Genomic DNA, 25,617 nt, shown 5'->3' with positions numbered 1-25,617 from the left:
AAATGTCCATATATAGACAAAAGAGAACAGCCCTAAGTAGCTAGAAATCACTGATGGGTTGAAAATATTTCATCCTGAGTTCATGCTTCCCATTGCTACCAAGGAACTCCTCCATTTCCTTGGGGCTGTGAGAGTATAGCATGAAATCTTCCAGCAATGACTAGTGGCTAGGTCATCTTCAACCATGGAGGTGGAGCAGTCTGTCCCTATACACTGCTCTGGCGCTCTGGTGCTGTAATCTACACCGAGAGTTCCTAATCTGAGACCTCCTTTTATTTCATCTTCTTCCAGGAAGTAAGTCAATATCATGCATTAAAAAATTATTTTTTCCTACCTCATACCATAAACAAAATAAAGCAGGTAAAAAAGTTGGAAAAATATTCGTACCTTATATTATAGACAAAGGTTAATATCCCTAATACATTAAGGGTTCTAAAACTTGAAAAATAAAGACTAACAACCCTACTGGAAAAAAAAATCTTATAAACAGATCATTTTCAGGAAAAAAATACAGATGTCCCTTAAACATATGAACAAATTTTTAACCTTACTCATAATAAAAGAAGTACTAAGTCAAACCAGAGGGAGACAAAAATCTTTACCTACTATAAGTAAATAACCAAAACTGTGACAGAATTCTGCATTGACAAAGTGGTGAAGAATACATACTGTCATATGTATCTGGTGTGAATGGAAAATAGTGCAAACTTTATGGAGAGGAATTTGGCATCTAAGAAAATTACAAATGCATTTACCTTTTAACCGGTTTCTAAAACCTATGCCAAAGAAACACTAGCAAAAAGCGACAGGGTATTTATTTTAATATTATTAGTTGCAACACCATTCATAATTGCAAAGGACAAGAAAAAACTAAATGTCCACAAATAGACAATGGGTTGAATCATCTGTGGAGTACTCTGCAGTTATAAAAGAGAAAGAGATCTTTACATTTTGCAATGGAGGACTCACCAAAACATTGTTAAAGAAGAGTAAGGTGAAGAACCATGTGTATAGTAGCATATAGTAGAGTATGTGTATATTTGTGTATTTACTTAGATTAAAAATAGAAGGATAAATGAAAAACTAACCAAAATGGTTGGAAAATTAAGGTAGAGGGGACAGGGATAGAAACTAGATGTCTCTTCTTTGTTCCCATGGTTTTCATTTTGGAATTCTCTAGCTATTTAATCTAATTTCATAACGAAATTATAAAAGTTTTTAACTAAAATAAAACAAATGAACAGTATTGCATATTCACAATATACAATCTACAGAGGAATTATTTCAAGGCTCTTAAAACAGTAATTTTTAACTGTTCATCACTAGTGAGATACTCAAAAGTTAAAAAAGAACCACAGTGAAATCTTAAGCAGTTTTCAATAATCATATTTTTAATAATGTATACTAAAATTTTGAAAATATTTATTTTAAGGAAATAAATTATATTAATGTAATAATAAGAAAAAGTAGGCAGAAGAAAAATAAAAATAAAAATTTAAGGTGGTTAATTAAAATTTCTGTAATCCTAAATTTGGGCTGAAAATATTAATATAAGTTTGTGATATTGTTTCTCCTTTAAAACAAATACAAATATTTAGAAACAATGACCAATCCAGTAGCAATGAAACCCCCTAGTGCCCAAAATTTTGGTCTATAAATAAATTTCCCTCTTTTCTTTTTTAAATTTTTTTAACTGTTTACTTATTTTTGAGAGAGAGAGAGACAGAACATGGGCAGGGAAGGGGCAGAGAGAAATGGAGACACAGAATTCAAAGTAGGCTCCAGGCTCTGAGCTGTCAGAATAAAGCCCAATGTGGGGCTCAAACTCATGAACTGTGAGACTGTGACCTGAGCCGAAGCCGGACAGGTGCCCCAGTAAATTTCTCTCTTATAAAGAACCAAGGCTTCTTGGGGAAATGGCTGGTTCCAAGTCAGGGTACAAGAAACACACAAACTAAGGTTGGAACATCTAGTCCTACTCAAAGACAGGAAACCTATGTAAGACCATTGGGGTCATGACAAAAGGATATAGGAGAAACTTGAAGAAGCAACCAGTTGTCAAGTAGGAGTATTCTGAACGTCAAAGAGAATGACAGCAATAGATAAAAACACATCAACCATATTAAAATCCATGTGTTGATATAATACTTTAAAAAAGAAAAATCTCTGTGGTCATATGTGGAGGATGCTAAGGAAACAAGTTATTATTTTGAAAATTAGTAAATAAAGGAAAAGAACAAATCATTTATCCTGCTTCCTTGTTCAAATGATATCATGGGGCACTACATAGTTGACCTGGAAAGCTGCTTATTTATAAGAGAGTACCAGCTAATAAATACAAAAGGTAGGATACAATTAGCATACCACCAGTTTGTAACCCCTAATTAATATTGGACTAATTAAGCAGTAACCATCAATGGACACTAAAGGCATTAGCCAAAATGGGGAATGCTAAAAGGTAATGCTTCTCAAATCTTAATGTGCATATGAATCACTTTAGGATACTGCTGAATTCTAGAATCCAATTCAGTAGATCTGAGGTTGAGCCTGAGGTTCTGCATTTGTAATAAGCAAACATATGGTGCCAATACCACTGGTCAGATGGCTATTCTCAAAAAAGACAAAACAGCCCCTGACATTCAGGAGCTGGCCTACTATTATTATCATTGGGGCTTTGGTGTTCTCCTGCGGAACGTAAAGAATTTCACAGAACAACATCAGACAAGGTCACTCTGTGACCACAATGAATCAAGACAAAAACAGAAATATTGCAGAACAGAGCCACCTGGGTGGCTCAGTTGGTTGAGCATCCAACTCTTGATTTTGGGTCAGACCATGATCCCAGGGTCGTTAGATCAAGCCTGTGGTGGGCTCCATGCTGAGCTTAAGATTCTCTCTTTCTCTCTCTCTCTCTCTCTCTCTCTCTCTCTCTCTCCCTCTGCTCCTCTCCCCCACTCATATATGTGCATTCTCTCTCTAAAACAAAACCCCAAAACAAAAGTAAATGAATAAATAAAACAAAACAATCCAACGACAACAAAACAATAATTTATAATCATGTCTCAACAGAAATAATGAACACTCTCCAAACTAAAAAACTGACCAAACATCTTCCTATCTTAGCTATTCTAAGTGACCACTACTTCTTTACCAATTTTAACTTTAGGCTCAATCCAGTCTTTCCTGATTTTAGATAAGACTTATTAAAATGCCCTCTTGCTTCCTGACAGCATCTTATCCAGAGCAAAGCTCCAATTCCTTAAGCCCTCCCTCAAGTCACCAAACATATTATGCCTGAGCCTATAACAAGTCTTTTCTAATACCCACTGAGAGGTCCCATGTTTCCTCTGGTGTGAATTTTCTCTCATTATAACATGTAATAAACACATCTTTTTAGCTACAGGTGTGTTCTGGTGGGTTTTGTTGGAATAGCTGTACAACAGTGTGATGAGTCAAGTTGACAGCTGAGTCACTATCACTACGTGATATTTTGCTATAGAAACTCGCAACACCACCTACAAAGTAATCTTGCCAAAAAAGATGAACGTGAATCTCATTAAGCCTCTAGATTTAACCATCAGATTTACAAGAAATATGTGCTATAGAGGTATATTTTAAGGAGCCATATTCAATCCAACCACAAGACAAATTGCCTATTTTCCCCCCAACAAATAACTGATGAAAATAAAAGATGGAAGAAGAACATACAAATTAAAAGAGACTCGATACTCAACGCTAATCACTTGTAACATGTAGCCCTTATTTGGCCCTAATTTGTATAAACTATTACACAAACTAATAATGATAATTACAAAAAAGCAATTGGGGATATTTGAAGAGAGACTAGCTCTTTGATAAAATTAAAAAATAATTATAGGGGCACCTGTGTGCCTCAGTCGGTTGAGTGTCTGACTTTGGCTCAGGTCATGATCTCACGGTCTGTGAGTTCGAGCCCTGCTTCGGGCTCTGTGCTGACAGCTCAGAGCCTGGAGCCTGCTTCAGATTCTGTGTCTCCCTCTCTCTCTGCCCCTCCCCCACTCATGCTTTGTCTCTCTCTCTCTCTCTCTCTCTCTCTCTCTGTCAAAAATAAATAGTAAAATAATATTTTTAAAAAAGAATAATTATAAATATTTTTAGGTTTCATAATGACAATACCATTACAAATATTTACAAATAAATGATACAGTATCTGAGGTTTGCTTTAACATAATCCAGTCATTATGAGAGGGAGTGTAGGGGGGGTGTAGACAAAAATATTGACCATATTTGGTAACTGCTGAAGGGTATATGACAGTTCTTTTTATTATTCTCCCTACTCTTAATATGTTTGAAAAGTTCCATAGTAAACAATTTTTTTGAAAATATTTTTTACTTTTAAATTCAATAGGTCATTTTTGAAAGAAGACAAGTTGGAGAAAAAAATAACTCCTATAGCTCAAAATGGCTATATATCCTAGAAAAATAAGCTATAATGAATTTTAAATTCTGAAATTCCTACTACTGAAATTGCTTTCAGATCCATTTTTTGAAAGCTATTAGAATATTCGCCTGTTTCTTTTCTTTCTTTTTCTTCTTTTTTTTTTTTTTAAATGACTTACAGATATGTCAACTACAATTTAAAAGGAATAGGAATTATTATGATGTAGACTTGGGTGAAGGACTTTAGAGAAACATTTAATATAAATGTTTGATTCATAAAACGAAAACACACACACACACACAACATACGATTTGAGCAATTACCTGGATCTGTAGCAGACATCAGTGAACCAAAAAACAAACAGTCGGTGAAATGGAAGTCTCCATTTTTCAACTGGCCAGCATATACCATAGCTCTCACAAAGCCATACATAATTAACCTGTTGAAGAGAAAAATAAGATCTTCAAACATCAAGCTGAATCCTGTGCAAACCCACGCTATCATTGCTAACCTTCTAATGTGCTTCCTGATTAAACATCATTCACAAATTACTACCATTCTGCCAATTCATGGTCATGCTAGCTCTCAGTACATTGCTGAGATTTCTTGACTATGAAAGACACTTTTACCAAATATCCCCACTCATTCACCTGGCAAAAGGTAACAATATTTTCTAGTATATTTCAATGAAAATAAATAAATCTCAAGAATATAAAAAATAATCTGTCAAATATGTCATAGCAAATTATGCCCACAAATACAGCAGCTGGATTAACATCTGCACATGGATTGCTTTTCAGTTTTCATTGTTTTATGTGGTAGGGGTGTCTGAAAAGTGTTCAAATTTCAAGTCTGTCACTGGAATGAGAAGGATATTGGTCACACACAGCACACTCAGTCCAGCCAGTTACTCTATAATATATGGGTCTCTACTAGTGCTAGTGTCAGGACACTTCCACACTGGGTAGAAAAATCACTGTTATGTTGGAGCTCTTGTAACCTCAATACACTGTTGAGAAATGAATCCTGAAAGGTTTATGTTTTGATCTTCCAAGGATAGTCATTCTTTTCATGAGATTATAAAAGGTTTATAAGTTTACCAAACCCATACCATGGAACAGAGATTGTCTATATTGGTCATCATTTGCCACCCCATAATTTTTAAATTGTATTTAATTACTTAACTGACTGATTTTTTCCAACATCATACTAGAGGAAATACAGAGATTGGTGAACTGGGCCACAGTAAAATCACAGTAAGTGACTCTGAGAGTCCTTAGAAACTATATACCCTTACACTAACAGATGGATGTTTAAATATTCACATGCATTGAAAGTTAATTTCTTGAAAATGTTCTAAGGTTGTGAGCATGGCTAAAAAGCCTAGAAATCAGATATCAGAAATTATGTTAATGAGAATGCAGATCTTTCAAAATATTTTAAGAAAAAAATTCTTCATTAGAAAATATTTCAGACACATCTGCATTTGAATCCAGTTTCAACCACTCACTAGCTGTATGGTTTTAGGACATTAATAAAACTTTCTGAGCCTTAATATCCTTACTAATGAATTTGTGGTAACAATAATAGTTGGCCCATAGAATTGTTTTAAGAATTACCTGAGATAATATACATTTGGTTTCTGGCACAGAGCAAATTCCCAATGAGGTTATTATTACTGCCAATAATATTTATCAAAATATATAATATTTACTTACTATTTCTATTTTTTCACATGCTTTAACTAATTTAATCCACACATTAGTCCTATAAGGAAGGTACGTACTATTTGCATTTTACAGATAAGAAAACTGAACACAGTATCATCAGGTAACTTGCTCAAAGTGACACAGGAATTAAGTTTTGCAACCTAGAAGCGAACTGTGTGGAATTGGCTCCTGAGTCTATAATAATATTGGTTAAATGAACAGATATATATTTTACTTTATATATTATCCCATATAATATATTCACAATTACCCTATTAGGTGGTTGTTCTAGGTTGTATGAAGGCACAACAATGGAATATCCCTAAGAACTTGAAAATAAGTTGAACTAGTAAGACAACTCATAATGGGTTTGAACAGAGAAGGCCAATATTACTGTGAAGAGTGTGGACTGCAGTAGGGAAGGCTGAAGGCATTAACATATCTGAGACAGGCTATGTCATGGGACATAGCAATGGTTGCTGGAAAGAAGCAAATCCAAGAGGTCTCAATCATGGCAGCTTACTCACACTTATGCTGGGAAGGGTATTCTGCCAGTTACTAGGGCATGCAGTCTCTTAACATATAGGGTAGCTTCATTCAGTTTGTTTGTTTAATAGACATTTATTATTTAACCCCTACTATGTGTCAGGTTTCATGCTAGGTGCTTAAGATACATCAGTGAATGAAACAAATATCCCTGCCCTTATGAAGCATACATTTTAGCAGGATAGACAGTAATAAAAAAATAATAATAAATTCAAATTATATTTGTTAATTATATCACTCTCTGAATTGGAATCTACAAGTGTGATCAACCTGGGACATTCTAGACAGTTACAACATTCATGGGAATGCTCTTCAATAGTCATCCCTTCAACCTCTTCTGGTGTTCACCCAACTTCACCACCCTTTCTCATTGGAGCTATACTTCAAATATTGAGCATCAAAAGGCTCTAGAATACTGTAAACTTCATGACCTGTGACTATATTTCTAAATCCTGTGCCCATTAGTTAATTTTACAGGTTGGAAATCTAGGTTTAGAATTAAAATAACTTGTCTCATATTGCATAGAAGCCATTAGATTAGGTAAAATAAAAAATATATGCTACACAGACTTGGCAATATTACATAGAAACTAGAAGCCTCATATACTATTGATTGAAATGAATAAAAGTCTTAACTAAAGTATTAATTTTTTATATTCTATAGCTTATTAAATTGTTTCCTACAAATTTATGCCCAAATTAATCAAATATATACCAAAGGTGTATATTCAGATTATTTCAGATTTCTGTTATTTGTAAGAGTAAAAACTTCAAAGCATCCTAACTGTCCAGTCACTAATTACAAAACACATATATTTGAGTTAACATGCGAATGATAATACTATGTACAAGACTAAATATTGACATATAAAAGTAAATTGATAAAGTAAATTATAAAGTGGTAATAAGTAATGTCTAATTTTATAAAAATTGAACATACTTAGGCATACATATAAACAAAAAAAGACCAGAATTATATAGACTAGAATGTTAATAGTAGTTATATAATGGAATTAAATGTGACTACTTTTCTTTTTGCTTTTCTGTATTCTTCCAGTTCTTTTAAAAAATAGTAATAATAAAAATAAATAGCAACAGGGGCGCCTGGGTGGCTCAGTCGGTTAGGTGTCTGACTTCGGCTCAGGTCATGATCTCTCGGTCCGTGAGTTTGAGACCCGCATCGGGCTCTGGGCTGACAGCTCAGAGCCTGGAGCCTGTTTCAGATTCTGTGTCTCCCTATCTCTCTGGCCCTCCCCCATTCATGCTCTGTCTCTCTCTGTCTCAAAAATAAATAAACGTTAAAAAAAATTTAAAAAAAATAGCAACATACATTAGTGAGTGCTATTATGTAACATAATAGACATTCATTTGTCATTTAATCCTCAAAATTTTATGAATTAGGTGCTGTGGTTATTCTTTTTTACAAATGGGAAAATTAGGTCAGAGAAGTTAAAAAGCTTGCCTAAGTTCACAGAAGTTAGCTCTCGAGAGACCTGGATTTGAACCCAGGCAGTTGGATGCCAAAGCCTACATCCTTAGCTACCATCTTTATAAAGCTTTTGAATTGCTTTGAAATCAGGAGAGACACACATAACTGTTCACACACCCACCCTCCCCACCTCCACACACACCCTTACACACATGATTCGTTTATTTACTCCAAATCAATTCTGGGACATAAAGTAACTATAATTCTAATAGCTTACTTGAGATAACACCAAAAAAGGAGAGAAATAAAGTCCAGTTCAGTACAAGCTCGATACTAATAACAATGGTCATCATTGCTGGTAATTATAACAATCCAATAACTAGTGTGCATATACTATTGCCACACCCTCCTTTATAAATGGGAGCTATTGTCATTGTTGCTACATTATTATTAATAAAAAGTAGTTACAACTATATTAATTGGGAAGCTAAAAAAAAAATGAAACCATTAGCAACCACCATGTTCTCACAGGATGTTGTATTCTATCAGCACTTCACAGGAAGTATTTCAGATGGTTCAGGATACAGGAGAGATGTGGTTTGATGGGAAGAGAGAATCTGTTAAAGTCCAATGCATACAGTGCTGTGAAGATGGGAGACCTGAGTAAGATGTTCCCCAGGGGTCAATCTGTGGTTAGTGACAGCCTGGGTTACAGGGATGGGCAGAAGCAGAAGTGCTTCATAAAAACCAGAAATGTTGATAATTTGATTTTAACAAATAATCCACTTAGCGCTACTATTCTTTGAAATGCAAAGTGCTTGTGCTATGAAGGATACAATGGTAGAAGTCCATAATCTGCTCTCAAAGAGTACAGTATTACAGGATGGCAGCCATGTCACTGATACTCATAGAAAGCATTGGGCAAAAGAAAATTTGGGGAAATGCCCAGCATAATACCCCACACACTCACTTTATTATTTATGACGTGTGTATTGGTTTAAAATTTCATAAGCCTATTTTATACTATTAAATTTCCACACCTATAGATGTGTGAAAACGTTTCAAAACAAAAAGTTCCAGAAGGCTCAATTGCTGTGATGACTTATAACTGGAAGTTTGTACCTTTTAATCATCTCCACTCACTTCTTCCACCCCCGACTCCCTGCTCCTGGCAACCACCAATCTGCTGTTTCTATGAAGAGAATGAATAATTTCTTAATGCTAGGCTACATGGGGTTGGGAGGATATTCTAGCCCAATTCATTTATTCATTCACCCATGCATTCATTAATTTGCTCATTGACTCATTCATAAAACAAAAAAATTATCCAAAGATATAATTCCTCCTCTGAGGGAGCTTACATTTTATTAGAAGAGCCAGACATTTAATAGCTAATTTATAATTATTTTATTAGTATTGTGCCTAAGTCTTATGGGAAGAAGTATAGTTTGCACATGTGCACATTTCTGTAGCTGTGGAACATAACAGGGGGACGTTGTTTTATGGAAGAGATCACAGGTTCAACTTTAGAAATGTTGAAATTAAGCAGCCAGTGAGACTGGTACACAGGTTTGGATCTCAACAAGGGATTGGCTCAGGACACAGATTTGAGAGCAGACACAGTGTGGTGTATGTTACTGCAGCCGTGGGTGTGCATGAAAGTCCAAAGAGAACATAAAGTGGAAGAGGTATATGATGGATGTGTGGGTCCAGCCTTTGAAGATGAGATAGAGACAATGAAGCAGCCAGCAGAGGACAAGGATAAGTCAGAGATGTGAATGGAAATCTAGTAGAGTGTCATAGGAGTCAAGAGAAGAAAGTGTTTCAAGAAGAGCATTGATAAATAGGGTTGAATGCTGCCAACGGGACCATTTATTTAGTGTCATTAGGAGTGTGGAAGCTCATGGGAGATTTGAATGGGTTGAAAAGCCTATGGAAAATGAGCAATTAAGACAGGCAACATACTCCACTCTTCTGAGAAGTTTGACTACAAGTGAAGCCAGGTCTGTCTCCAGACAGAGAAGGGGTTTGCAGTGAGACTTGATCATAAACAGGTGAGGAAGAAGTTGTGAAGAAGCTCACATCTCATGGTGGCTCACAAACAGGGGACACAAAACAGCAATTCTGCTTTGTCAAGATTATTGGCATGAGGTGATGAGCCTGACTTTGGGTGGAATTATATGGGCTTTAGAGAGTCTGTAGGACGGTAGGCTCCTATAGGTGTCAAACAGATGATTCTCCTCTTCTGTCACTGTTTTGTCATTTTACCAAGTCCTATGAGAAATGCAAAGATAAGCCAGACATTATTTCCATCCTCAGGAAAAAGACACAGGTCACCTGCATAAGCAGAGCACAGAGTTCCTGGAAGAGATGCAGATCAAGTGCATTGAGTTCATAGAGGAGAAGAAGCTGTCTTTACTTGGGGACTCAGGATAGGCTTTGAGAGGAAAGTAGCATATCTGCTGAACCTGAAATATACATTCAAGTAACGAAACTACCAGCAGTGTTTCATCAATATGTGGGATGCCCCGACTACTTATTTTTTTCCCCAGAATGCAAAACATTTACCACTGAAGGTGGTTTGTTCTTTAATCAGTACAGAATGCAATGTGCAAACAAATGAAGCCCTTCCTTTGGAAATCCAGGGAACCATCTGCCATCTGTCACTCACTGTAGAAAAGAGTGGAAAAGGCCTGTCCTGACTAAGCTGTGACTCCACCTCTGGTTTTCACTTTAGAATTCAGTACAGGCTGCTCTGCTTCAAGAAGCCCTTGAAACCTGCAGCTCTGTTGTAACTGAAGCAGGTACTCAGATCTCACAGTGCTATATGGCCCCTTTGGCCCATTCCACTTTCCCCACCAATCTCAAGACTTTGTTCCTTCTGTTTCATTGAAGGTTGGGGAGAAGAAGAAATGAAAAAGTAACTTCAGTGGCTTGTGGGCATATTAAAAGTGCCTGCCCTTAATCCCTTCTTCTCTCAAAGGGTTGGAAGGAGACAGGTTTTAGAGGAAGAGGAAGCCTGCATTCAATTTTTCTGTGCCTAAGTGGAAAGAGGAAGCTGGTTAGGTAATGGGATGGTGGTTGAGGGAAGGAGAGCAATGAGGGGAGGGCTCATTGTCAGGAGCACAAGTGTGTGTGTTGAGGTTGGGAAATTCTATACTTAGGACATCTGGCCACTCAAAAATTTTGTTTACAACAGCCATCACCAGAACAACCACACTCCTACAGTTTTTTTTTCCTACCTCTGGCCTCTATTCTCTTCTTAGCTGCCACACACCCCATGAAAACTTGACTTTTCTCAAGTCACCTATTTGCCATTGAATAGTGGGCTCTCTGGCCCCGAGATTTTAATAAGACTTTGGTAGGAATACAAAGTGGAGAAGGAAAGAGGGAACAAATATCTGAATACTTGTTGAGTACCTACTCTATGCCAGGCCCCATGTTAGTGCATTTTATATATTTTTCAACACACACACACACACACACACACACACACACACACACACACCAGCTAGGCAGCCATCATGATTCTTACTTTATAAACAAGAAAACCCAACAAGTAATAGAAGTGAAATTTAAATACCAGTTCCTTTCTACTTTTTACTATTGGATACTAAGTAGAAAATTTAAGATATATTTGCCTTGGCTTCACAAATTTAACAAGTTAGTTACTATATATTCTTTGTTCCTGATAGAATGCCTTTGACATAATATTATATTGGGAGTAGCTCTTTAAGAGCTAGGAGTGGCCCAGGAGACCTTCCTTTTAGGCATTTAGTCAGGCTGTAAAAGGGTATGGAAAGCATGTGCTTTCCGTGATTTTTCCTTTAAGCCAGTTCTATATCTGGCTCCCTGTGAAGTGGCCACCACATTTTTTCAAGAATGGAAAGACTGCAGAGAAGAGGTTGTGATGAACTACACCGCTCTTTAACCATGGCTAAGGATATTGGATCTTGGGTCCCTTGAAGCAAAATCAAGTGAGTTCATTTCCCAAATTCTCCACTGTCCATCTGCCTGTCAACTTGCCACCTTACTGGGCCTTTCCTGGAGGATTCACTCACCCATGAATTTTTGTGACAATTTCTGCTCCCATAGCAACTTATACAATTGCCTGCAGAGAATCAATTCCCCCTTCTGTAAAGTACTTCAAGATTCACAGAAGAAGTGTGATATAAATCCCAAACTTGAATGTGGAATGGGCATAAATTGCAATGTTGACCTGTACTAACAGGTAGAAATCTACTGAAAGATGAATGAAACACAGGTGAGAGCTTAACTGTGCATCCTGATTGTGTATCTACTCATATCTACTATCTGGGAGTATGCTGGCTCATTCAGGGGTGAAAGGGGATCACTTTTGAGAAAATCTGAAAGGAGCAATGAGGGCTGTGCAGAACTTAGCCACACTTACTCAATGACAGCCTGCACCAGCAATCTGGGATATGTAGCAGAATTCTCTGAGTGACTTGAGTTCCTCACTTCTCTCTACTCCCAGGTTATCCAGCCTTCTTTCAGAAAACCATGATTAGTGCCCCCTGGATATAATCACTGCTCTCTTTCCTCTATTCTTCTATCAACTTGTATCCACTGTTCCTCTGGTGTGATTTACCAGGCTCTCTCCTTTATTTCATTAAGGTCGTAAATTCTAGCCATGCATTCTTTGTGTGTCCACCTTACCTGAATAATTTGAAGAGAACACATCCAGGCTGTTCTGCCTTTTTCCCTCTCTGTTCCAAGCTCCATTCTACACACACATTACCCAGCCTTGCTAGATCCCAAAAGTTACAAGGATGAATCAGATGTGGCTTCTGCCCTCTAGGAGCTCACAGCTCAGGAGGAGGAATAAGTCATGTGTATAAATGGCTGGACTACTATGTGAAAAACTGCAGATTCAGTAAGAAAGCTAAAGGTACAGTGAAATGGATTTCAAAAGAGGAAGGGAGAAGATGGTCTGGGGGAAGAAGGTATTGGAGATAAATATTTCTTGAAAGGCAGATGGAGTCAGACCTGAGTTGTGGTAGAAGAAAGAGGGATAGTCACCACAGGAAAAGGTAACATGGGCCAACAAAACAAGTAGTAACACACGAGGTATTCACAGTGAAGGCTGGATAATTCAATGTGATGAATTCTTCCACTATGTATTGTTATATGGTCTAATTCAATGGTTCTCAAATTTTGCTACATATCAGAATTACATAGAAAGCTTTGAAAATCATGATGCCCAGGATATATCCCAACCAAGTATATCAGAATCTCTGTGGATGGAACCCATGCATCCATATTTTTAAAAGTTCTTCCATTGTTCTGATAAGTAGCTAGGATGGAGAACAAGTATTCTAAATCACTACATCTTGTCTCTAATGTCCAGACCAATCATCTGGGGATCAGCAGGTCTGCAGTAGGATCTGGGATTCTGCATTTTTAATGAGCTCCTAGATGGAGTCAATGCTGCTGGTCCCAGGCCATGCTTTGAGTAGGCAGCTCTAAATGAGAACCCTGTTAACTAAGTAAAATATCTCAGCCATCTCTGTGCATTCTGGCTCTGATGGTAAACTCCTTAATATGGCAGCACTTTGAATTCATCAATAGAGTTTGTCTGAGATGCAGTTAGATTACAGGTCCACATACAGAAAGCACATAATACCTACTGCTTGGTGGCTTGGTATCCCTGTTATGTATGGATGAAAGACAAGGATTACTGGATAGCATGTGAGGATTCAAGGGGCTATTAGTTCTCGGCTCCAATTTGGAACTCCTTGTAGAAGAAAATGAAAATGGGATAGGGGCCAGAGAGTGAAAGGATGTCTTACCCACTAAAATGTAAAATTTAACAGACCTTTATTATGCCTGTGATCTGTAGCTCCACAGAGACTTTTTTCCCTAGGTACAGAGATCTACCTTTCCCTGCCACAGGGAAAGTGCCATGACTGTTTTGGTCTCATCTGAGGCTGGTAACTGCAAAGTCCTACCAAGTTTTCAAAAGTGGTGAAGGGAATACTCAACCTTTTCTTTTTAAATATTTTTTAAAAATTCTAGCATAAATTGCATATTTGTTATGAGCAGTTATTTTGCTGGTTATATAAAACAACAGGTTTCTTTGCTTTGGGATGAACTATATCAACTCAGAAGTTCTGACTGGCAGTACAAAGGTGTGTATATACACACGTACATACATATAATTTTTATTAATAACAAGAAGCTTGCACAAAATATCTCAAAGTATAAAACTCATCCAGTCTGAAGTAGCAAGAGAGGCGCTTGTTGCCTTGCACATGTGGGCTCTTGGCCACTACTTTTCACTTGAAAGACACAAGTACAATTGTTCCCTCATTTGCTCTCACCTTTCCTGAAAGGTGGATAAAATCAAGGTCCATTATTCTCCTTTCACAGATGAAGAACTGCCCCAAGGACCTTAGAGGCCTACCTACCACCTTATAGCCTTTGCTCTGTTGTTTTTCCTCAAGTGTGAAACTGAAACGCTGGTTGGAATCAGTTGTTTAAATCAGGGGGAAGAAAACTAAAAAATTATTTAACACAGAATACCTATTTAAAAATCTAGAAACCAAGGGGCACCTGGGTGGCTTAGTTGGTTAAGTGACCAACTTTTTGATTTTGGTGCAGGTCATGACCTCATTGTTTGTGAGCTTGAGTCCCACGTCAAGCTCTGAACTGACAGAATAGAGCCTGCTTGGGATTCTCTCTCTCTCTCTCTCTCTCTCTCTCTCTCTCTCTTTCTCTCTCTCTCTCACCCTTCCCACCTCAAAATAAATATATAAAATTGAAAAAAAAAGTCATTAAAAAATACGCAAACCATGATCCATCCAAGTTAATGACTTGGTAAAAATTATATTGAACTTGGCTGGTAGCAAGACAGGACTGGAATGCCAATTTTCTTCTAAAGAGATTTTGCCAAAACTGGTAATTTTCACAGATTCTCTGCTGCCTGGAATTTTAGCAAAGGGAATAAAACTTGTGATTTGAATGTAACTTGCTAATCTATAATTCCCAGAAAATTTCCCATCCCTTTTCATATTCCTTAAAGCATGTTTATGTTCTTCAATTCTACCATTTGGAACCCTAAAGCCAATGGCTGGTTGTAATAAAATGTAAATAACAAGAAAATGCAACTCTCTGGATTCTTCCCCATTCAGATCAATTTTCCAGCAAGTAGAAAGCTCATAAATAATGCAGATGTTTAAAACATATTTAGCTCAAATTAAGATGTTACACTATTTACTGTTTGATGACTTTAAGATATATTATCATTATTGATGACAAGATAGAATGAAGAACTTATCTTCTGAGTGATGAAAATCAAATATTAATTCCTTGCTCTGATTCTTCTTTTTCAATCATTTCAATACATTTTCAATAACTTTTTGATCTAGAATGGAAATCTAAAATGGCCTGTTTTGCTTATGATGCATGTAAGACAATTTATTACTTGAAATTCCTTTGTAGTTGTAAAGTGAACTTCTTTTGTAACATTTCGAATAACTTTTCAGAGCAGACAGACTGTTCTTATGGGCTTCTCTTCCAATAACAGGGTTTACCCACTATTTAAATATAGAAGAAATTACCAAAATTCTCTTTAGAGAACAAAATAATAAAATATTTACTACCATAGTTATTCCCTCATAGATCCTGAGCTTTGAGACCATTGCTCCAGCAACACCACCCAGCAACACAAGTATCTGCTAAAGAAGGTCATTTGGTTTATTAAATCTTATTACTCTCGAGTGTCCCTGACATAATATTAACTGACGATACTCCAGGGCTATATGTACATGGGGTCATCCTTACCAATCTATGCAAACATTTCTGACAATCACTCAGTCATCTGATCTATACAACACCAGAAAATTAGTATAACTTACTCTTCACCTGTGCCCTTACTTCCTATCTACTAATTCCCATCCACTTGACCTATGGACTGGCTTTACACTACTATATATTAAACTGAAATGTAGACAGTTCTTCATGTCCCCATGTGATTTGAGTTGAATGGACTTTGAATTTAGCTGTAAGACAGAAGCTGGTGGAGTGAACCATCTGTAGATGAGGGCCAGGTAAATTGGCCAATAGTTAATGATTTCATTTCTTAACAACTTTATTCCTCTGGAGAACAAAGCACCTGTTATTACCAAGTATGATTTCATCTTTAAGGACATAACACAGAAGGAATATGTGTCTTCTTGTTTGTAAAAATGAGGTTCAGAGGAAGAGGATGTAATCAAGTTGATTTAGTCAGCCATACAATATATTTTTAATTAGTGCCTACTATATGCCCAGCACCTGATAGGGTTCTGTGTATAAAATGGAAAAACAGGTAATGGGCAGCCTGCTCAGGTATGTAGACATAAAACAGACTGTTAAAATCTAGCATGGTAAGTGCCTCTGCCAATTTCTAGCTCTTTGACCAGAGGCAAGTTCCCTATTTCATCATTTCCTCAGTTTCCTTGTCCATAAAGTGAGCATAACAATAGTCATTGTGTTATTACCACTGCTGAATGATCCAAGGGGTTCCTTAGTTCTTCCAGCTATCATTTTTGTTGGTAAACACAAAAGGCCATTTAGCATTAACCTCTGTTTCAGAGAACCAGTGAATTGAGAAAGGCTCGAATTTGGAGCTTTCAAGAGAAGCCTTTAATAAATTGTTTTCAACATAGAAACATATGTTTTCATCTAGTTCACTATAGAAAGTTGATGCAACATAATTGGAAAGAGATTATCCTTTAAATAATTCTTGATACTTGATCTATTGTGGCACGCATCAAAGAGACCACCTTCATGGCAACTATGGTTAATGAAGGTGTACTGCACATTTGAAAGTTGCTAAGAGAGTAGATATTAAAAATTCTCATCACAAGAAAAAAAGTTGGTATCCATGTATGGTGATGAATGTTAAGTAGACTTATTGTGGTAATAATTTTACAATATATGCAAATATTGAATCATTATGTTGTAATGAAATTAATATTATATGTTAATTATACCTCAGTAAAAGAAGACAGAAGATGGCAGCAAAACAAAAGCAAGAAAGAAAAAGACAAAAACAAAAAACACCCCAAAAGACAAAAAAAACCCAATGACACCAATTTTTCTAATACTACAACATCTAATCTCAGGTCTCCTTGAAGAAAGTAGTCAAGGAACCAAGCAGAAGGTGGTGAAGGCAAATTTTCCAGGAAGTCACAAATAGCTTACTTGGTGTAGTCACCCGCATACTAAAAATATTCAAACAAATATTACTAAATTCCCGACCCAGTGAAGTGAAAAGAGAAAATAATAAAAAGACAGATCTATGGCAAAATAAGTATTAGAGATAAGAGACCTGGATCAATGGAAGCATATTTTGCAGACTTTGAGACATACTAATTCCACTCTATTCAACATTGGACAGATCTCAGCTAAAATAGTTTCTCATTCAAAACAACCATTTGGAAAAACAAAAACAAAACAAAAACCAACCAACCAACCAAACAAACAAACAAAAAAACAACCATTTGGAAAATGCCTCCTATCATACTAAGGGGTTAGAAATATGTTAGATGGATTAGAGGTGTAGAGCTGGGTTTGGTACCTGACAGAAGGCCAACAAGCAACATGGCACCCAGAGTTCAGAACTGGAAGGTGGTCAGGGCACCTGAATGGCTCAGTTGGTTAAATGTCTGACTCTTGATTTAGGCTCAGGTCATGATCTCGTGGTTTATGGGTTCAAGCCCCACATCAGGCTCCATGCTGACAGTGCAGAGCCTGCTTGGGATTCTGTCTCCCCCTCTCTCTATCCCTCCCCCACTCTCTCTGTATCTATCCTTCAAAATAAATAAATAAACATTAAAAAAATAACTGGAAGGTGGTCATAAGGGAGAAAGAGGACTTAATATGTTCCCCCAGAAAGCCAGGGGGAAAAAAAGGAGGGAGTGGAGAGTGGACATTACAAAGAGTTAGATCAGCCTACTGAAAAACTGTCCAAAGAATAGTTGGAAATGCACTATTGGAGGTGGTTAGTTTCCTTCCCCGGAGGAATTTAATCATCCCTTAAGTGTTCTATAAAAAGAATAATGGTTTACGCTATTAAAAAAATACAGGTATACTTGAGGGACTGAACTTGGGGGAATGGAACTAAATGACTTTTAAGGTGATTTCAAACTTTAAAACTTTATGATTTTGTAAAAATCTGAAGGACAAAATCAAAGCAAAGACCAAGAGACAAGATGAGAAACTTTGTAATTGACAATATTTTCTACAATTTAGTCAGTTATCAAAGTAAAAATAAAGACAGTTTGACAGGACCTAAAACTGGTGTCAGGAACTGATTATATTAACCAGCACTCCTTTCCTAACTTGACAGTAGTTTCTTCACAAATGCTTGGTTTGGGATTAGAGTGAGAATGGATGAAGCTATCCCTGCCTATGTCAAATACCTCAACCTTCTCAGGAGATAGGAAGAGGAATTCATAAAACTCCTTTAAGCTCCTCAAGACTGGGAAACAACTCATTTTGCTCCCCAGATAACACTAAACATGATGTCTAGCAGCCTCTCTATCATATATAATACCTAGACTCCTATTCTGGCCCATAGGCACCTCAAAAATCACCAGCTCTGAGCCCGAACATAGGATCTTATCCAGAATCCAGATGTTATTCCAGTGTCTCTTTTCTTAGCTAAGGCATCAATTCCCACTCAGAAAACTGTAGGTCATCATGGACACATCTCTACCTTCTCACTGCCCTCCTCCCCATATGCGGTCCATCACTAAACTATTTTATCTCTTGATATGGTTTCAAATACATCCACTATCTAGTCCAGGCTAACAGCACATCTCCTCTAGATATTTCTATGTCTGCTAAAATTGTGTCATTGTATCCCTTCACTTTCCACCAAAGTGTAGCCAGAGTAACTTAAAAATACAAATCTGACCATGTATCTCCATGCTCCAAACTTTTTCACGACTTCCCAATTGCTCTTAGATTATTGCCAAAATCCTTATGGGTGATTATTCTTTTCCAGATCCATTCTCCATCCTTTCCACCCTGCTCTGTGTCTCAAGAGGCTGATTTGTATGGACTGCTTCAATGGGCTCCCTTATTCCCTGGTTTTTGGTTAAATTTGACAATGTAGGTGAAAAGACACTGACTGGAGATCAAGAGTGGGTGATAAGATTAAGTTTGGGGTATGTATTTTTTTATTATTTAAGTTCCCTCCCTTCAGGGTCTATATGGGCTCTAGATGTCCTTCCGTCAAAGGTCACAGCTCCATTAAGTTGGTCCTGTACACACAGCTCTCTTTTCAGGTTTTAGTACCACTTCATCCCTTTCCCCTTCACATAATGGTGCCCCACTGTTACTAACCATGGGGAAATGGATGACCCTTTATGGTTTTTCTTTGTCCTGCCCATATCTTTTAACTAGTCTTCACACATCACTCTTTCAAGGAAACTATTCTGCAAAAACTATTCCTGCAAAAGTCGTATTTGTTCAGTAGAATCTTTTGTAATGGCTATACTTCCTCATAGCACTTACTACAGAATTAATGAATTAGTTGTATAATTGATTATCTAATGTCTATATTTCCTGCCAGGATGAAGGCAGGGCCATTTCTGTCTTAACCTATCCCCAAGTCCCTAGAGCACTTACACATAGGTGCTCAATAGCTATTTATCAAATAAAAGGGATGGTGAGAGTGAAGACGAGAAAAGATAGGGAAACCAGGGCAAGAGTGAAAGGGCCCTGGTCAGAATGACCAGAATCATCACAAACCAAGGACTCCCACACTGCAAGGTCAAGAAGTAAGGGAAGTATAGACTGTCCCCTCACTGTCACAGAAAATCTGGGGAAGTCATGACATCAAAAAATTGTTTGGCAGGATACATCTTACAAGGGGATCATCTATCAAAGAGGGTATCTTCAATTAAATGCATTTTCAAAATGTGAGAGGTTTATATCCAAAAGAGTAAGTCGTTCTCTTTTTTTTTGCCTCAAAATGAAAGTATTTTTATTTGTATATGCCAATTATACTAAGTATTAATTTACTTTATCCAAACTCCTTGGTTTTCAGAGGTAAATTCTCAGAAGTTTTTCAGAATATGACTTACTAAACCAAACTAAGGATTTTTCTTTTTTGACTTATTTTTATATGTGGTCTAGTGTTTTAAGCTGCATGATCATTGCTAGAATATTTATGCTTGGAAACTTATATGGGTGAGATGGTGTAAATGTTTTTTAAGTGTTTTTGTTGATTACTTATAATTTAAAGGCACATTTTTTCCCCTTAAGATTAAAGTGTCTTCAGTGACAAGTGGACTCCCCACTGTAAAAAAAGAAAGTATAATTTTTTTTTCCAAATGGACAACTAGACAGTGAGGAATAATAAATTGACTATTACTTAAATGAGGCTAAGAGATGATTTAATGATTCTGGTGTCACTACTTTACTATTCTGTACAGTGTACCTAGTACCTGACAGACTGTGAGTCATTTATTAACCTGTACAGATGGATTTACATCCAGGAAATTCTAACATGACTGCCTCAGTTTGAGACAGGCTGTGGCAAATACCTGAATAGCTGGAAGGAAGATTGGCCTTGAAGAAAGTAGCCTCTGACAATTTGTAATTCCCTTTCTACCAAATTTTCATTATGGAACCTCAGAATAAACAGTCCTCTGAGGACTTCTCTGTGGCCAGATTTTCTTTTTTTTTTTAATTTTATTTAAATCCAATTTAGTTAACATATAGTGCAATAATGGTTTCAGGAATAGAATTTAACAATTCATCACTTACATATAACAGCCAGTGCTCATCCCAAGTGTCCTCCTTAATGCCCATCACCCATTTACCCCCTGCCAACCTCCCCTCCAGCAACCCTCAGTTTTCTCTCTGTATTTAAGAGTCTCTTATGGTTTGCCTCCCTCTCTGTTTTTATATTTTTCCTTCCCTTCCCTTAAGTTCATTTGTTTTGTTTCTTAAATTCCACATGAGTGAAATCATACAATATTTATCTTTCTCTGATTTGTTTAGCTTAGCATAATACATTGTAGTTCCATCCATGTTGTTGCAAATGGCAAGATTTCATTCTTTTTCATTGCTGAGTAGTATTCCATTGTATATATATATATATATGTGTGTGTGTGTGTGTGTGTGTGTGTGTGTGTGTGTGTGTGTGTGTGTATCATATCTTCTTTACCATATCCATTCTTCAGTTGATGGACATTTGGGCTTTTTCCATAATTTAGCTACTATGGGTGGTACTGCTATAAACATTGGGGTGCATGTGTCTCTTTAAATCAACATTTCTGGATGCTTTGGATAAATACCCAGTGGTTCAATTACTGGGTCATAGGGTAGGCTCTATTTTTAATTTTTTGAGGAACCTCCATACTGCTTTCCAGAGTGGCCGCACCAGTTTGCCTTCTCACCAACAGTGTAAGAGGGTTCCCCTTTCTCTGCATCCTTGCCATCATCTTTTGCTTCTTTAGTTGTTAATTTTAGCCATTCTGACAAGTGTGAAGTGGTATCTCATTGTGTTTTTGATCTGTATTTCCCTGATAATGAGCGATATGGAGCATCTTTTCATGTGTCTGTTAGCCTTCGGGATGTCTTCTTTTGAAAAATGTCTGTTCATGTCTTTTGCCCATTTCTTCACTGGATTATTTGGTTTTTGGGTGTTGAGTTTGATAAGTTCTTTATAGATTTTGGATACTAACCCTTTATCCGATATGTCATTCACAAATATCTTCTCCCATTCCATCAATTGTCTTTTAGTTTTGCTGATTGTTTCCTTCACATTGCAGAAGCTTTTTATCTTGATGAGGTCCTGATAGTTCATTTTTGCTTTAGTTTTCCTTGCCTCAAAAGACAGGTCTAGTAAGTTACTATAGTTGAGGTCAAAGAGGTTGCTCCCTGTATTCTCTCCTACAGGATTTTGATGGTTTCCTGTCTTACATTTAGGTCTTTCATCCATTTTGAGTTTATTTTTGTGTATTGTGTAAGAAAGTGGTCTAGGTTCATTCTTCTGTATGTCACTGTCCAGTTTTTGCAACACCATTCATTTGCTGAAGATACTGTCTTTTTTTCCAATGGATATTCTTTCTTGCTTTGTTTAAGATTAGTTGGCCATACATTTGTGGGTCCAGTTCTGGGTTCTCTATCCTTTTTTTTAATATTTATTTATTTTTGAGAGATAGAGACAGAGCGCAAGCGGGGGGGGGGGGGGGCGAGAGAGAGAGAGAGAGAGAGAGAAAGAGACAGTTGGAGACACAAAATATGAGGCAGGCTCCAGGCTCTGAGATGTAAGCACAGAGCCCAAGTTGGGGATTGAACCCATAAGCCATGAGATCATGAGAACACTCGACCTACAGAGCCATCCAAGTGCTCCTGGATTCCATTATTTTCCATTGATCTATGTGTCTGTTTTTGTGCCAGTACCATACTGTCTTAATGATTGCACCTTTGTAATACAGCTTGAAGTCCAGAAATGTGATGCCTCCAGCTTTTTTTTTTTTTTTTTTTTTTTTTTTTTTTTTTTTTTTTCATTATTGCTTTGGCTATTCAGAGTCTTTTCTGGTTCCACACAAATTTTAGGATTGTTTGTTCTAGCTCTGTGAAGAATGCTGCTGTTAATTTGGTAGGGATTGCATTGAATGTGTAGATTGTTTTGGGTAGTATTAACATTGTAACAATATTTGTTCTCTGGATCCATAAGCATGAAATGTTTTTCCATTTCTTTGTGTCTTCTTCAATTTCTTTCATAAGCTTTCTATAGTTTTTAGTATACAGATCTTTTACCTCTTTGGTTAGGTTTATTCCTAGGTATTTTATGGGTTTTGGTGTGTAAGTAATTTTCTATCTTACTAAGTTACCACAGTCCATAGCAACTTTGCTAGGTTTCACATTAGTGTTACCTTGAGCTATTTTCAAAAGAGGAATGGTATTTTATTTCCTTCAAGACTCAAATGTCCATATTTTTTAGAAAAGATACTTAATTTCTAATTAAGTATTATCTGTTAATTATCTGTTCACATCAAAGGGGAGATTAAAGTATCTCATTCCAGACTCCTGACAGGTAGAGAAGAGTGGCCACCATTGGCTTGGGAGCCTGTGCAGGGCAGGACTCAGGTAAGTCTCTCCTGTTATGAAGTTGTAAGAATCAAGAGGAGGAAGAACACTCAGAAAAAACATCCTAAGGGAGGACAAGATCAAATTCAGAAAATCAGTCCATAATGGGGTTGCCAGTTCACATGGTGATGCACAGGGCTGAGATAAAACAAAACAAAAAGATTAAACAAACAAAAATAAGCAAGATGATGATCAAGGGGGAGATGGTGAGGGGAGATGGGGGAGAGATAATTCTAGAGTGCAAATCTAGGAAATTTCTACAGCCCTTTATGTGGTTCTTTTGCTGTTGGCTTGGATGTCTGGGAGGTCCATGGAAGGCAACAGTAATATTTTCATTGACCACAAATGGTGAGACCAAGAATGGGCAGAGGGGTACAAGCAAGAGAGGAGAGACAGAAGACTACAAATGAACTATAGCCTTCAGCTGCTTTATAATCTGTAGCTCCTAGAGATAAATCATTCTTTGGTGCCTCCTAGGGTGAGCATACCATGGTGAAGCTCCCCTCCAGAGTGTCAGGAATGTCCTTACACTAAGCATGACCTTATACAAGTATCAGTGCTTCTCAAATTCTGAGATGCAGACCAATCACTTAGGGATCTTGTTAAAATGGAGAATCAGTAGGTCTGAGGAGGGGCCTATATTCTGAATTCTAAGTCATCCTCTTGTGATATAAATATTACTGGTCAATGGACCACACTTTCAGTAGCAAAGTCCTAACAACATAGAAGGTACTCATTTTCCAATAAATGGCGCTATCTGAGCATGGCTTCTCTCTTGCATTCCTCACCTACCAAAGAGCTTGTAATCTGCTGCCAGCAGCAATTGACTGCTTTCAAAAGTGTTAGGATTGCTAGCTAACAGTAAAAAATTATACATAAGAATTCAGACTCTGGTAAAAAAAATTTTACTCTTGTAAAACAAGATCTAGCAATGTTAGACCATTTTTTCCTCATGGAAATGACCCATTGGAGCTGAGTGGTGGCTGCCTGTTTAAGATGAGGTGTTTACTTTCTACCTTGCAACAGTCTGAATTGCTCTTACATCTAGGTGGCTTCAATCTTTTGCATCCCCTACTTTATCCCTCTTTGCATTTGTGTTTGTGAATTCTGATATACTAGTTTGAACCAAGATGCACCCCATTTGTTATAAGATCACTTTGCTTCTAATAAAGCCTTTTCAGTTGTCCACACAACTTTTGAAGAGCTATGTCACTGGTATTGTGGATGGAAACAGTCCACAAATAACACATTTACTGTTGCAGGTTGGGCCTTATATATTTGCAGATAAGGAAAGAAAAAGTGACCAGTTGAACAGACACTGGTAGGGTTAGTAGGTCTACACTTTATAATGTGGATGCAACATCATGAAGTGTTTAATGCTGAAAACATTGAGAACAAAAAAGAAACATTCAGGGAAAACAACATAAAGCTGAAATAACTCCTTTTTCTTCCTGCAGTCTGGATATGCAAGCTCGCCTACTGGTTTGATTTGCACTGTTTACTTACATTTTTCTGTTCTTCTTACATATTTCTCTCCCCCACTCACAAGATTTGAGAAGAAACTCAGGAGGAAATGTTTTCCTGGCATATTTTTTAAATGTTTTCATTGAAACACCAACAGAGTCCTTGCAGAGTGAATATTTTTGCCCTTGCTATGGAACCAAGGTTTGAATGAAACGTATAAGCAGCAATATGCTGGATCAGGCTTAGTGATGTTTGTGCTCTGCCAGCCCCTCTTATCTGGAGCTGAATCCCTTCTGGAGTGAAATGCCTGGGTTCTAACACCTTTCCTGCCCATTTCTACAACCACCTGGACAGGCAGGTTCTGCTGTTTCCCTTGATCTCTTCATAGCACCCCTACAGGTAGCTCGGCCCCGTTCTGCAGCAGCTCACCTGGAATAGCCTACCAAGATGGTATCTCATGGATAGAAAATTTCCTTTTCCTCAATCCTTTTTGTCAAAAATTATTATGAAATATCCACTGCCTAATGAATGGATAAAGATGTGGTGTGTATATACAATGGAATGTTACTTGGTAATCAAAAAGAATTCAATCTTGCCATTTGCAACAATGTGGATGGAACTAGAGTATATTATGCTAAGCGAAATAAGTCAGTAAGTCGCTAAGCGAAAGATAAATATCATATGATTTCACTCATATGTGGAATTTAAGATACAAAGCAGATGAACAGATAAGGGAAGGGAAGCAAAAATAATATAAAAACAGAGAGGGAGACAAACCATAAGAGACTCTTAAATACTGAGAACAAACTGAGAGTTACTACTGGAGTGTTTGGAGGAGGCTTAAAGGGTGGGAGGCATTAAGAAGGACATTTGTTGGGATGAGCACTGAGTGTTTTAGGTAAGTGATGAATCACTAAATTTTATTCCTAAAG

At 37.1% G+C, this 25,617-nt stretch overlaps 1 protein-coding gene across 8 annotated transcripts in view; it reads right to left on the bottom strand.

The window, feature by feature from the left end:
- SLC9A9 (solute carrier family 9 member A9) overlaps positions 1-25,617 on the bottom strand; it is a 701,238-nt gene that overhangs the window by 399,418 nt on the left and 276,203 nt on the right. For all 8 annotated transcript variants that reach the window (XM_053903745.1, XM_053903747.1, XM_053903744.1 and 5 more), the window contains one exon: positions 4,744-4,859. In XM_053903745.1, the coding sequence (XP_053759720.1) occupies positions 4,744-4,859 (116 nt within the window). The remainder of the gene's footprint in view (positions 1-4,743; positions 4,860-25,617) is intronic.

Source organism: Panthera pardus, unplaced genomic scaffold (assembly GCF_024362965.1).
Source record: "Panthera pardus isolate Hobbes unplaced genomic scaffold, ASM2436296v1 HiC_scaffold_16, whole genome shotgun sequence".
Taxonomy (NCBI): domain Eukaryota; kingdom Metazoa; phylum Chordata; class Mammalia; order Carnivora; family Felidae; genus Panthera; species Panthera pardus.
Note: the sequence above shows the minus strand (reverse complement) of the source record. Positions and strands in the feature narration are given on the sequence as shown.